The sequence below is a fragment of the Gastrolobium bilobum genome, unplaced genomic scaffold, assembly GCF_033153095.1.
Source record: "Gastrolobium bilobum isolate Gb01-03AN ecotype WA unplaced genomic scaffold, APGP_CSIRO_Gbil_v1 utg4070, whole genome shotgun sequence".
Taxonomy (NCBI): domain Eukaryota; kingdom Viridiplantae; phylum Streptophyta; class Magnoliopsida; order Fabales; family Fabaceae; genus Gastrolobium; species Gastrolobium bilobum.
In genome coordinates this window covers 337,820-353,350 of record NW_026898134.1, presented here as the reverse complement: position 1 = coordinate 353,350, position 15,531 = coordinate 337,820, and the positions used below count along the sequence as shown (strand labels likewise).

The following is a 15,531-nucleotide window of genomic DNA, read 5'->3' as shown; positions in this document are numbered from 1 at the left end:
CGGTTAAGATATGGTCGTAACATTGTGCATAACATTATTTGTATGTCGCAATATCCTATCCCTTAAAAGATAACACTGTTTTGTACGACACATTGGTAAAAAAATGACCAATGTGCGATACATTGACTCTGTTTTAAAATATATCTTTGAGCGAGCAATATATATCATAAATATATTATATTATTAAAAAATTTAAAAAAGTAACCTGCAGAACTTTTTCAAATAGACCTTTAGCCTAATTTTTAAATAAATTTTTCCAAAAATCTAAATTTGTTCTATTTAAAAAATAGTACTGTGACCAAGTCTGACATAAGATAAGCTGATTATAAACCTCTCATAAATGCTAAACCCCATTTACACCCGTAGCCATTGTCACAAATAACTATCGTCAGCAATAACAATGATAATGTAAGTGGGACCACGTGCAGTATCGAAATGTATGTCATTATTTATAGAAATTTGACAATTTGTGAAGTTTATTTTAATTTTTTGTGTGACATTATCTTTCTCACTTTCTTCTTAATCCAATTTTATATTACCTATCTTCCTCTCCGAATTCCAATTCTCCTGCAAAGTGAAAATGTTAACCGATTCAGAATCAGCGACGGTTCTTGCTCGTGGCCGTTTGGAAATGCTCACAGCTCACCTACTGCCCTCTACTTTCGCCGAACCCATCAATCAGGTCCACCTTCACCGTCTCTCGGCCCAGTCTCCGCCGGCGAACCTCAATGGCACCTTGACCATCGTCGATGAGAGGACCGGAAAAATGTACCAGGTTGATGTCTCCCCTGAAGGCACTATCAAAGCTACTGACTTCAAAAAGGTATTTCTGATCATCAATGAAAGTTTCATTTTTAACATTGGTTTCTGAAGGAATTTCAAATATGGTAAAATGGGTCTTCGTCAATTCTACTTCTTTCAGCTTTGTTGAATTGTTTGTTGCTTCTCATGGTATGCTTCTTAGAAGAAAGTTGATTTTTATTATTATTATTATTATTATTATTATTATTATTATTATTCAAAGTTACATGCTGGAATCATAGTTGGGGTAATTTGTAATTAAAGTATGATTGTTTATGCTTATTTATTTATTTTGTTATTAATATTAGATTGTGGGGTTCATAAATTTTTTAATTGCAGATATCAACTGGGAAGAATGATAAGGGACTCGAGCTTTATGATCCGGGGTATTTAAACACAGCTCCTGTTCGATCAACAATTAGTTATATTGATGGCGATGAGGGAATTCTTAGATATAGAGGCTACCCAATTGAGGAGTTGGCAGAAAAAAGCACTTTTACCGAAGTGTCCTATCTCATACGTGAATATTATTTTTCTAACCTTGTTTTTAAGTAGATAAAACATTTTGACTGATGATTAGCTTATATAAAGATTTTATGTCAGTGAAGACACATGCATGTTGGGCGCAATTATGTATCCTGTTAATTACATGCTTCGGTTCATGCATAGCATATTAGCATGTTTTTTTTCCGAAGTTTATTAACTTCATCTTTTTATGTTTGTTAGTTTATGGAAGTTTGCCTTCTGAAAGTCAGTTAGCAGAATGGAAGTTCACTATATCTCAGCATTCAGCTGTTCCACAAGGAGTTTTGGTGAGCTTTTATGCGAATAGCTCTGACTGTGGTTTATTTATTTATTTGTTTCAGTCAGTGGCAGCTTTTAGATTCGTAAATAACTTCCAATTATTGTTTTGCTGCTTGAAATTTAATATGCCAGTGGTATTTTATGTTGTTAAAGAAATCTAGTAGTTATTTAATTATATTTGTGTTTTTATGAGAGACATCTGATGGAATATTTTCTAATTGTGTTTTCTGGAAGCACTTTTTTTTTTTGGTAGAGTTTCGGAAGCACTTTATATTTCTGAAGTATATGTTCTTTTTTCGCCATTTTTTTTTTCTTCTGGTTTAAGCAAAATTTTACTATGACTTAAAGCAGGTTTCCAAATATAGTACATGTTCTAGAAGATCACTTGTTAATTTTCCAGACCGGTTTGTTTTTCAATGTACAAGCTTAAGAATTTCTTTTTTAACCACTTACAGGATTCTTTCGTAGTGATCATGTAAAGAAGAGAGATTACAATGTTCATTTCTTTTAATAAAGTATGGGGTTATTAATCTAACTAAGTTGTGGTATCATCTTATGTTTGTTTTGTAGGATATCATACAATCAATGCCTCATGATGCACATCCTATGGGTGTGCTTGTTAATGCTTTGAGTGCTCTTTCTGTTTTTCATCCTGATGCAAATCCTGCTCTCAGAGTAAGTAACATAAACTGCTGTCATGTTGCTCACCTTTTGAACTTGCTTCTGTATTGATGTAAGTGTATGGTAATAACATAACATGACACTTTGTATATCTTAATTCCGTGGGCCACAATACATTCTTACTTTTTTCATTTGTTGAACTTTGTCTTCTTTTGAATTTCTATATTTTTCAAAAGGTTGTTTCATTTCTCGAATTTGAATTGTGCCAGGATTTTTTACAGCAATGAGTTTCAGTCAACATTACGTGTATTCTTGTAGATTTTAGATTTCTATCAGAGTAATTTGTAAAATTCTTAATATCAAATTGGGAATATCTTGTTACATTAATCTGTAAATTAATTTTATTTCTGCAAGTAACCTGAAGGGGCTGAATTGGTAGCAATTGTCAGAGGTTATTGCTCTGCATTAAGGACAAAACTTCGGTGCATCAAACTGGGTACATCTTTTTTCCACGTTTCGAAAAAATTTCACCACTTTTGAAAAAAACTTTCCCACCACATGAATTTTTTTTCTACTTTTGGAAAAAAGATGTACCCAATTGGGTACATCCGATGCACCGAAGTTTTGTACCTGCATTAAGTGTATTACGAAAGAAAGCTGCAAATGGTTGTTTTTTTTTTTTTTTTCGTAGTTCGAAGCAGTATTTACCCCAGATTTGAAATTGTAATTAGTAAAGACATAAAAAATGATGACCCGTTGGTAAGTCAATAACTACCGTACTTACCATCAGATAATGCTTATTTTTAGTGACAATAAAAAAGTCGATCTTGGACCTCTTCCTAATAGCCTAAACTTTTGGGAGACTTGGTCTTTGACATGTTATTATAGCTTTCTGACCTAGCAGTGAGGAGTTTGATCCATGCTGTCCCCATTCTTCATAATTAACTCGAATTTCAGTACAAGCATTGCTACAATTCAAAACTCAAAGGACTCTTGTGTGAAGGAGGATATTAAAGATAAAAAAACTAATCTCAGGATCCCACTTGATAGCTTACGTTTTTTTGGAGAGTTGGTTTTGACAGTGTCAAAAAAGAAGAAAAAAGATAGACACTTATATTTATTGATTCTACCTGTCTGCCTCCCATTTAGATTTTATACTTTTTATTTTTTGGCAAGGGCTTCCTTTTGGATATTTCTTTTCCTCATGGGCTAGTACAATGCACATGTGAGTGGTACATTTTTTCTTATTAGGATTCAACATGTTACATTGTTATTGCCGTTCAGCCTGTGCTATATTAATTAATTCAGCTTCAACTTTTTTCATTTAATTTTTTATTATAATTGGATGCAGGGTCATGAGATTTACAACTCAAAGCAAGTGAGAGACAAACAAATAGCACGGGTTATTGGAAAGGTGTACTTGTCCAGTTCTCTTTACTCCTCTCACCCTTCTATCTCTGATATGTATAATATGTAGCTTATTCAGTTATTTTGATTGCTTCTGGCACTGGTTTTACAGCTTGTCTCTTGTGAGATTTTGTACAGTAGTCACGTAACTCTATTGCAATATGTCCTACTTCTTTATTGCAATAGTATAATTATTATTGTTTTGACTGCAGATAACAACAATTGCTGCTGCGATTTATCTTAGAATGGCAGGAAGGCCACCTGTGCTTCCATCCAACCACCTTTCTTACACAGAGAACTTCTTATACATGCTAGATTCTTTGTATGTCTTATGGTATTTTTAGGTCTGATTGATAATTTGGAATAAGACAAACTAGTCCTTTTTATTTATTTATTTATTCTTCATAGCTTACTCATGGCTTGATCTTTGTGCTCATATAGAACCAATCCATTTTTTTTCAAAAGAACTATAATTTAATCTTGGATGATAGATTAGCTACATACTAGCTGCTGCTGCTTCTTTTTTCTTAAGAGTTTAATACAATTAAAGTCTACACTGTGCGTGCTTTCAGAGGCAATCGGTCATATAAACCTAATCCTCAGCTAACTCGAGCACTGGACATTACCTTCATTCTACATGCAGAACATGAAATGAATTGCTCCACATCTTCTGTCCGACACCTTGCGTCAAGGTAGACATCTTACAGCTATTATACTCAAACAACATAAAGCAGTCAATCTGACATTGCTTAGCTGTTATCCTATTTTAGTGGCGTTGATGTATACACTGCTATTGCTGGGGCTGTTGGAGCTCTATATGGACCTCTTCATGGTGGTGCTAATGAGGTAACTATATGTAGTTAATGAAGCTCTCATGTTCTTTTATGTACTGCTTATCTTGATGTAGTGAGTAAGCACAACCACAAAACTTTTATTTAATATGTGAGCATGCTAACATGACCGTCGATTCTACAGGCTGTCCTCAAAATGCTGAGTGAAATTGAAACTGTTGAGAACATACCAAAGTTCATTGAAGGTGTAAAAGCCAGGTGGCTATCACTTTCTTTTTGTTTTATAGTTCTTACTTTTTGCCTATTTGTTATACCTAGAAGTATAGCATAATGCCTTGATCTTGTTGCCTCCTCTTTTGGAGGTCTCACTGCAGCATGCGGGGGTAATAGTTTTTGTTGATATTCTTGTTCTGTGTTTTTCCTCCAGGAAACGAAAGCTCTCTGGTTTTGGACACCGAGTGTACAAAAACTATGATCCCAGAGCAAAGGTCTTAAGAAAACTGGCAGAGGAAGTGTTTTCCATAGTTGGCCGGGATCCTCTTATTGAGGTGTTTATTTATTTTGTAGTTCCTGTCTCTGCGTTGCCTGTCTGTTTATATTCCTGAAATTATTTATGCTGGTCATGAGTGGGAGTGTAGATGAGTTGAGCTATCCATGAACTATTCGAGCTCAACATGTTAAATGCTTCCATTAAGCTCGTTTGTTCAACTAAGCAACAAGCTCAAGCTTAAACTCAAGTCATTTAAAATCTCCAGCAACTCTTTTTGTTTTCAAATTTAAAGTATTATTTATTGTATCTGACACTACTATTATAATCTACTAGGAAAACATCTTAATTTAATTCTTATTTGGTTCAGCATATTTAGTTAAACTTTAAAAGTTCTAACTTCTCTATGCAATTATTTGATCGTTCAGGTTGCAATTATGTTGGAGAAGGTTGCACTATCTGATGAATTTTTCATCAAGAGGAAGTTATATCCAAATGTTGACTTCTACTCTGGATTAATTTATAGGTAATCTATTATCACATCCAGTTATATATTCTAACTAGGGAGGATAAAAATATGTTGCTTCCTCCAGAACATCATGAAAGGCTTGAACTAATGGTTTAATGCAATCAGGGCTATAGGATTTCCACCTGAGTATTTCACAGTTTTAGTTGCTATCCCTCGAATGGCTGGGTACTTGGCACATTGGAAAGAGTCCTTGGATGATCCTGATACAAAGATAATGAGACCTCAACAGGTGACTTCCTATCTTTAAATTATTATGATATTCTTGCGTAATAAAACTATATCATAATTATAGTTAGCCATATTTTTCCTGTATGGCTGTACATGTTGTGTATTGCTTGGTTTACTCGAAAAGGTTTTCTAGTTGTATACTTGTATCATGGCTGCATTATACATTTCTTAACACTGGTACTTGGAAATATCTGCGTGATGCATCAGAACGATAAGGTAAACCTCTAGTAGATTAGTAGATCCACCTATAACTAACCTGTTCAATTCTGAACAGATGATGCTTTTTTGCTCGTATATCTCTTCCCTGATTTCATCAAATCCATTTTATGTTTCAGGCTTATATTGGAGAATGGTTGCAGCATTATACACCAATCAACGAAAGGAATGTATCAAGTGATGCTCACAAGCTTGGTCAGGTGGCAATATCAAATGCTTCAAAGAGACGGCTTGCTGGATTGGGATATAACTTGTAGGCTGAATATATGCATTTGTGAGTGACATGACCAAAAAGATGATGTATAATTCTCAAGAATGTACAGGGAGAAAATAATTTGTTCGTCGCTTTTTATTACCTAAAGTTCAATTTCACATGATCAGGATGATGCAAGGGGAGCATGTCCTGCATGAATAATGCAACTTGTATTCCATCCATACCAACTGGAAGAATGATGCTGGTCGGATTTGTTGTTCCAGCCTTTTCGTGCAAGTAGTATACGAGTCACTAGTTCTATCTTTAAACTCTGTGTTTTATTAAGATAAGCATAGTTTAGAGATCTCATAGGTAGTAATATGTATAATTGATTAGCAAATGAATCTCTAGTGCTTGCTTGTGTTAAAGCAGTAGACTAAATTTTCTACGAATTCTATCTTTTTTCGTCCATAGTTAGGTGCATGAGATATTTTTCAGCTTTTTTTTTTTTTTAAATGCTTCATTTGTACTTTGTAATCTAATGAGTGACAGGAATATTTTTTTTTTTTATATTTTGTTACAAATACTGTAAAAATATGTCAATGTACAGTTTAGCTAACTCTTTACAGTTTAAACCAAAATAAAATGAACGACGGAGGACCCACAGATAGAAGTGATTATCAAAAAGATAAATGGACAAGACAAATTGACCACCGACGGTAGAGTTCCATGGAGATAGATAGTATATATATTTTTATTTAATTCGTTCTTTTAAAGGTGGTAGTGACAGATATTATATATATAAAAAATATAATTTCTAATTAAACAAAATTATTTCATGCAATATGAAAAATTATATTTCCATAAAAAAATATTTTATTTTAAAAATATAACTTTATGTCATTTTAAATAAAATTATTGTAGTTTTTATGATTTTTTACTTTTTTCTCCTCCACATAATTAGGAAGAAAATGAAAAAGGTAAGATAAAAATTCATCAAAACACACATTAGTTTCTCTCAAAATGTCAAATATTTTTCCTAAAAACAAAATGTAATAACCCATTTTTCAAAAAAAGAAAAACATTAAAACAACATTTTTTAGATTTATATTTTTTTAAAAACTTATTTAATTATAATTATTTTACAATATTTTTTATTTAAAAAAATTACAAACAAAATGGCTCTAAATGATATAAATTAAGATTTCTTTGAAAAAAAAATGAGAGGTGTTTCGGAAAATTTTGAGAACTTTTTTGAATGAAAATTTCCCCTACAGCTAGAGTGTTCATAAATTGATTCGAGAAATATAAATTGATTCGGATAAGCTTTTAAATTAGATTTAGAGCATGTTTGACACATATCTTTTTTTAAACTAAAAGCTACTTTTAAGTTAAAGTTAAAAAAATTACAAATAAAGCTAAAAATTGTTTGTTAAATATATAATTTTAAAACTAAAAATTATTTAAAAGCACAAATTAAAAATAAACTAATACAACTTTAAAAAAACTCCTCTAAGGGGCTTTTGATTTTTTTTTCATAATATAAAAAGTTCTTTTTATTATAAGAGCTTTTATAAAAATCTGTTTGACTCAAGTTTTACTTATAACAAGAAGAGAAACTGAAAAAAAAAAAAAAAAAACCCTTGCCCAACCAAATCCAATGGTAGATAATACTTTAAAACTTATTTTAAAAAATAAAAACAAGTGATAAATTACAATATTTTCAACTAAAATTAATACATTGCGTGTTAATTTTTAAAATATATATTATGAAACACCTTATATAATTTTAATTTTTCGAATTTTGTAACCTAACCGTATATAATATCTTAACCCAATAGTAATCACTTCTAGGTACGGGCGCTTTTAAGCAATAACAAGCAAGCTTTGTTGTTAGGGTTTGTGGCAGAGTGAAAAAAGTCAAACTCAAAGATGAGGGATGAGCAGAAATAGGGAGTTTTTTATTGTGCTACAAGAATACGCACTTTGGATGACAAAAAATAATTCAATTTAAATCCCTTCATTTTTTTCGTAATTCTCTTTCAATTCCTTCTTTTTTTCTATTTTCAAAAAGGAGTATGGTGCTTCTGAAGCACCAAAAAAGAATTCATTACAAAAATATTTTCGGTGCTAACGAGCACAAAGTACTCGATATTTTTTTTACGAAATATAGTAAAAAGTAAAAATTTTATAATATCATTATTTTTATATTTATTTTCACTAATATTCCATATTTTTTGGTTTGTGCGCAAGGTAAAGGTGACAATATGAGTTGAGTCCAGCGAGTCAACTAACCAACCCGTCAAAATGTGGCGGGTTGGATTGAAGTTTTCAACCCACCAACCCACTTCAATCTGCCCCGCCTAGCAATGGGTTAAAATGGGTTCAACTCGCCGCGAGGCGGGTTGACCCGCCAGGTTATAATTTTTTTTTTTTTTTTTACAATCAGATAGTATTTCACTTGTAATTAATTTTTTGTGATATTCACTTTTTTTTATCTTAGTACTTCCTAGAAAAAATAAAGAATAACAATATTATTTATGGAGGCAAATGAGTTCCTAAGGAATGTTTGACAAATATTAGTTACATTTAATATTGAGATTAAAAAAAATTAAGAGAAATGTGAAATAAAATAAAATAATATTAAAAAAATTCATAAAATATAATCTACTTTTGAATTTTAATTATTATTATTTAATTGGTGGGTTGACCCGCCAACCCATCATAAACCGGAGTGTGTTCATTTTTTCAACCCATATTTAATGACGGGTCAACCCGCCCCGCCTCATTTTTGACGGATTGATAACGGGACGGGGCGGGGCGGGCCAACCCAAATTGTCACCCCTAGCGCAAGGAGCATGTGCTCCTCGAGCACATAAAATAAGCTCGTCTATTTCTAAACCAACAATATGCTGGAAGATTTTTTTGTGCCTGGAAATCAAGATTATCAAAAATATCCTAGAAAAGTGAATTTTCTGAAAATATGACCAAAAAAATTATTTAGTAGACCAAAATATTATCCATAATATTGGTTCAAGTTTACTGATTCTATGTTTGGTTGATGATTAAATATTACTGGAAATGTGGGTGATTTTATCAAAGTAACCTTTTTGTCCGCTAGTTATACTGTTCCCATTGAAACTTCACAAACATTGACCCAACAAAAATTCACACCTGCATTCTTAAGCATTCATCTTTTTCAGAGATCGTAGGTTGCAATCTTGCAGAAACCCAAAACGTGGGTACGATAAGAATCCCAAAACCCAATATGGGTCTCAAGAGATTCTCCTCTAGTGTTTACTTTCTCACCGATTCTACGAATCATCGAAAAATAGTGACCTTATTTTGCAGATTGACTCCACTGGCAATGCCAAGACCAGTAGATTTCGTTCAAGGTCCTGGAGCCAGGTTCTGATGGTAATGGTGGGTACGAACAGGGACGAAGAGAATATGTATATTTTTGTCCAAAAATTTTTGAAATTTTTTTCCATTAGGTGGGAATCCGAAAATACCATCCACCTGGTGGTACTTTTTATGGAAATTTTCTTCACAAATTGAAATTCCAAAAATCTGATTTTCCCGAAAAAAATTTTACAATCTTTATACAAAATATGAAAAAGAAAGAAAGCCAAAGTCACTTTCTCCGGAAAATAAAATTTGTCCATCTACTAAACACCCCAAAAAAACAAACAACGTTATCCGCAGAACTTGTCTTCACAATACTCTCTAACAACAAAGCACGGATACACAATTTCTTTTAAAAAATGTGTGTCGGACACCGACACGCTCTGACATGTTTCGACACGCGGTTAACATTTTGAAACACGCGGTCAACGCTTCGACACGTTTTGCTGACACACGTTTCATGTAACACCCCGTATATATCTGGTAATGTTATCATAATATCGTATTAAACTGCGCTTAATTAAAATGCGGAATTACTTTTTCTTTTCAATTATGATGCCATTAACATTACCAACTTGCTTAATAATCAATTAAGAAAACATCGCCTGTATGTAATTGCAATAAAACAGCTAACTGAAATACCTCATAACATAGATAATATAAGTGTGGCTCTAGTCACGGAACTACAACAACGTAGACCGGACCATCTAACAGTTTATACAACTCCAAACTACAAGTACTAACAGAAAGTGTCATGGACAATCCCCATGCTCACTCAAATAAGGCAACTTGCCCAACATCAGTCTCAACAACATCATATCATAAATAGCGGAAAACATTAACAGCATCCAAATCCAGTCATGCTAACAAATAAGCAGAAACAACAAAATCAGCTAAGCTCCGGCCTCCCGCCGCCTGAGGCATCAGTACCCATACTACCTGATCCTGAAATAAGCATTCCCCAAACGTGGGGTAAGATCTCTAATCTAGAAATCTCAGTAAGTCAGTGAGTCCTCAAGGATCTTCCACCCCAAGCTCACTTACATGTGCAATATAAGTTCAAAAGCAGTTTATCATTTATCATTTCAAAAACAATGCAATGCAGCAGATAATCATGTCATGTGTGTCAATACTAATCTACTTGCCAGAGACAGTGCATGTATACGTCTATCACCTACACACCGTGCAAGTACCACTTGCATTCACCCCGGTACACCATCTTGTATGGCGCTACATACTCAGGCTTCCCGTCAAGATGAAACAACACATGCATATTAAAAGTCATTACATGTAAAGTTCAATCAACATATCAAATATCCAGAAGCATGTACACAGCATGCATAAACCATACCCCCATGGGACATGGTGGAACCACAACATGGCTAAACCGAGGACACGAAAGCTTACCTTGTAAGCTAACTCCAAAAGCCAAGAGTCCACAGCTCAAAGTCCAAACACAGCAGATTCACAATCTGTTATGGACCAATACTATATCAATAATAATGCAACACAAGCATAAAACTTAAAGACAATGCCTTTTCATTACGTTTTCAAGTCTTAAAGCTTCTAACAAAGCCACAAGCCCTTAATCCCATGATTCTGGCTTAATCCATTAAATACAGAAGTTCAACTTCATCAATTTAGGGTCCACAAACCCCCAATAGCCTATTGTACACACAGCACAGCTACTGTTCTACGAAATCCCAGAATATCCGGATATTCCTCGGGACCATATCCGGATATGCAATATCCGAATATCTCAATGGACGTATCCGGATATCCAGAATCCCATATCCGGATACCTAGTATCCGGATACACAAAACTCATATCCGGATATTTCACGACAGAATGCAGAAAATGTATTTCGTGAAGATATCCTTCAAAGGTTGGGTTTTTAACGATTTAAAGCACCTACACATGCATTTCTAGGTGTGTTCAACATTACCCCACAACAAGTTATCATCTTTACGCCTTAACATGCATCAAGCTTTCATTTTTAAGCATTAAACTCATGATCAAAGGTTGGTATACATACCAAAGGCTTAAAAATAGAGAAAGGAGATGCTCTTGGAGCTCAACACAGCCCCTCAAGTCTGACTCAAAGATGTGCACGAAAATAGCACCATAAAGGTTGGTTCCTTAGAGCAAAGTTCCCCACTTGGACCTCCAAAAACCAAAGCCAAGCTTCTCACAACCAAGCCAACCAAGTCAGCCCCAAAACCCCTCACCAACAGTGGCTGAGCACTCCCCCAAGCCCACTCTCCACACTCACAAGTCACCACCCAAGTGTATACAAGAAGAAAGGGTGAAGAAAACCAATAAAGGTCACAACTTGGCTCAAGAATGAGGGAGAAGGCCAAAGGAACAGAAACTGGGCAGCCTCCACCAACAACTCACGCTCAAAGTCTGGTATCTCGGGCTTTGTGCCCTTAAAATGAGTATATATAGCCCAAACGCACTTAGACACACAATATTAACTTTAATTGCTACGCTTAGCATTTTAATCCCAAAATTTGGATTATGAAACTACATAATTTTCTAAGATTTATGATATTTTTCTAATAATTTTCTGAGCACTTTTTCGGTACGCGCTTTTCCAAGCCAGTACCGGTTTCCAGCACCAGTTCTCATTATCTGGACTTGAAACTCGTTTTACAAGTCCTACATATTATTCTAGTAATTATCATGCACTTACATTAATTTTCCGGGATACTTTTTCGGCACGCATTTATACCGACTAGCAGAACCGGTATCTGCACTTTTCTTTCGAAAAGCGACTTTCAGCATTCTTAATCACTTATTACGATTATTAAGCCTCATAAATAATTATTAGGGTCAATTATGGAATCATTTCTTATTTTCTCGTAATTTATTAATTAAATACCTTAATTAACGGTGCGGGTTCTTACATTCACCCCACCTTTTTAGGATTTTGACCTCAAAATCAGAAACATACCTGGTCGAAACTCGGGGTACTGCCGGAGAAGCTCGTCCTCTCGCTCCCAAGTACACTCCTCAGGAGTCATTCCGGTCCACTGCACCTTGACCATCGGAATGATCTTGCTCCTCAGCTGCTTCTCGCCACGATCGAGAATCTTTAGTGTCCTACGGGAGTCTTTAAGTTCTCTCGAACTTCCACATCATCCGGTTGCACCACGTGCGAAGGATCTGCTATGTACCTCCGAAGCTGAGACACGTGAAACACGTCGTGGATGTTGGCCAGGTTCGGAGGCAAGGCAAGCCGGTAGGCAACAGGTCCTACTCTACCAAGAATCCGGTATGGCCCAATAAACCGCGGGCTCAGCTTCCTCACTCTGAGTGCCCGTCCAACACCGGTGACAGGTGAAAGTATCACAAACACGTGCTCACCCTCACTGAACTCCAGTGGACGATGCTTGACATCGTAGTAGCTCTTCTGACGATTCTGCGCCTGCTTCAGCTTTTCCCTGATCATCTGGATCTGCAAGGTGGTATCTTGGAAAAAATCCAAGCCAAACAACTCACGATCCCCAACCTCCGACCAGCAGGTAGGTGTACGACACCTCATACCGTAGAGCGCCTCGTAGGGTGCCATGCCTAGGCTAGCATGGAAACTGTTGTTATACGAAAACTCCACCAATGGAAGGTACCTATCCCATGCTGAGCCCTGCTCCAACGTGCAAGCCCGCAACATGTCCTCCAAGGTCTGGATAGTCCGCTCAGTCTGTCCATCAGTCTGAGGGTGATAGGCGGTACTCAATCTCAACTGCGTACCAAAAGCTCCCTGCAGAGCCTCCCAGAACCGAGATGTGAACTTCGGGTCCCTATCACTGATGATACTCACGGGCACCCCGTGAAGCCTCACAATCTCGCGAACATACAATCTGGCCAACTGCTCTGTAGTGAAGCTCACCTTCACTGGAAGAAAATGGGCAGACTTCGTCAGTCTGTCCACAATGACCCATATCGAGTCACAGCCAACCCGAGTCTTCGGCAAACCCACAACGAAGTCCATGGAAATGCTCTCCCATTTCCACTCCGGAATCTCAAGAGGTTGAAGTTTACCAGACGGCTTCTGGTGTTCAATCTTCACCTTCTGGCAAACCAAACACTTGGACACAAAGATAGCAACATCTTTCTTCATGCCCGGCCACCAGAAGTTCTTCTTCAAGTCTTGATACATCTTAGTAGCACCAGGGTGGATAGAAAACTGACCCTTATGGCCTTCTGCCATAATCTCTTCTGTCAACGGACCTCGAGGAACCACAATCCTCCGCTGGAACAGAAGCAATCCATCATCATTCCAAGACACACCGTCTTGGTTCTTCACATAATCCAGACACTCTCTCTGAACTTGTGCCTCTTTAATCTTTTCTAACAGCTCGTTGACGACATCTGATGCTTCCAACCCGAGAAGTACGCTCGCACACGGAGCGGTCACTGCCAAGTGGCGGAACTTCTCAACCACGTCGAAGTTACCAAGTAGCAAACTGGATGAACTACTGGATTTCTGACTCAAAGCATCGACTACCACATTGGCCTTGCCAGGATGATACCTAAGCTCAAAGTCGTAGTCCTTTATGAACTCCATCCATCTCCTCTGCCTCATGTTTAACTCCTTCTGGTCGAACAGGTACTTCAAACTCTTGTGGTCACTGAACACCACAAACCTCAAACCAAAAAGATAATGCCTCCAAATCTTGAAAGCAAACACAATCGCAGCCAACTCCAAATCATGAGTCGGGTAGTTCTCCTCATGAGGCTTCAACTGCCTCGAAGCAAAAGCAACAGCTCTACCAGAACCAGCCCCTTTCTAGAAGCATCACAGTAAAGCTCAAACTGCTCCTCAGGATCAGGAAGGATCAACACTGGTGAAGAAGTCAATCTCTCCTTCAACTCCTGGAAGCACGCCTCACACTCGTGAGTCCACACAAATGGCGTCTCCTTTCGGGTAAGGCGAGTCAAAGGGAGAACCATCGTGGAAAAACCCTTGATGAACCTCCGATAGTAACCTGCCAAACCTAAGAAGCTCCTCACCTCCGTAGCTGTCTTGGGTCTCTCCCAATCCAACACGGCCTCAATCTTGTTGGGATCCACTGCAACTCCATCTGCTGAAATCACATGCCCCAGAAACTTGACTGATTTGAGCCAAAACTCACACTTGGAAGGTTTAGCATAAAGCTTTTTCTCCTTCAGCACTTGCAGAACTATCCTCAGATGCTCCACATGCTCCTCCTCAGTCTTGGAGTAGATCAGAATATCATCAATGAAGACAATCACAAACTGATCCAGATACGGCTGGAAAATCCTGTTCATGTAATCAATGAACACTGTCGGCGCATTTGTGAGTCCAAACGGAATCACCAAATACTCAAAATGACCGTATCTCGAACGAAACGCGGTCTTCGGGACATCCTCCGGCTTCACCCGAATCTGATGGTATCCGGACCGGAGATCAATCTTGGAATACACATAAGCACCCCTGAGTTGATCCAACAGATCATCAATCCAAGGAAGAGGATACTTGTTCTTGATTGTCACCTTGTTCAATTGCCTGTAGTCGGTGCACAATCGCATTGTCCCGTCCTTCTTCTTCACGAAGATGACCGGTGCTCCCCAAGGAGATACACTCGGTCTAATGAAATCTTTCGCCGAAAGATCCTCAATATGCTTCTTTAGCTCAGCCAACTCCGGTGGCAACATCCGATAAGGAGCTAAAGAAATCGGCCCCACACCGAGCAACAAGTCAATGGAGGACTCTATCTCCCGCTGTGGCGAAAACTCAGGAATCTCCTCATGAAACACCTCAAGGAACTCCCCCACCACAGGAATGCCAGTGATATCCTCCTGTGTCCCACTCACCAAACCACCCAACATGACATAACCCAATGCCCCTGCTCGCAGCGCTCCTGGCCTGCAGCAGTGAAATGTATGGCGAGGAACTAGTTGTGGAATCACACGGAGAAATCACCACGCGCTTTGCACAACAATCAATCAATGCACAGTTTCTAGACAACCAATCCATGCCCAGAATAATCTCAAGGTTGGCCATCGACAACCCTATCAGAT

The 15,531-nt window shown here is 37.0% G+C and overlaps 1 protein-coding gene across 4 annotated transcripts; it reads left to right on the top strand.

Annotated features, from left to right (window-relative positions):
- The first annotated feature begins 503 nt into the window (after positions 1-503).
- LOC133313102 (citrate synthase, glyoxysomal-like) lies at positions 504-6,623 on the top strand. Of its 4 annotated transcripts, XM_061514422.1 has the most exons (14): positions 504-823; positions 1,141-1,321; positions 1,528-1,613; positions 2,176-2,280; positions 3,578-3,640; positions 3,846-3,955; positions 4,206-4,325; positions 4,404-4,479; positions 4,609-4,682; positions 4,852-4,972; positions 5,340-5,437; positions 5,546-5,669; positions 6,004-6,158; positions 6,266-6,623. In XM_061514422.1, exons 1-13 carry the CDS (start codon positions 581-583, stop codon positions 6,139-6,141), a joined length of 1,539 nt encoding a protein of 512 aa, XP_061370406.1. In that variant the 5' UTR covers positions 504-580; the 3' UTR covers positions 6,142-6,158; positions 6,266-6,623. The 4 variants fall into 4 exon arrangements, with proteins under 4 accessions (XP_061370406.1, XP_061370407.1, XP_061370405.1 ...); XM_061514423.1 differs by having other exon boundaries at positions 6,017-6,623; XM_061514421.1 differs by having other exon boundaries at positions 6,004-6,623.
- The last annotated feature ends 8,908 nt before the right edge of the window (positions 6,624-15,531 follow it).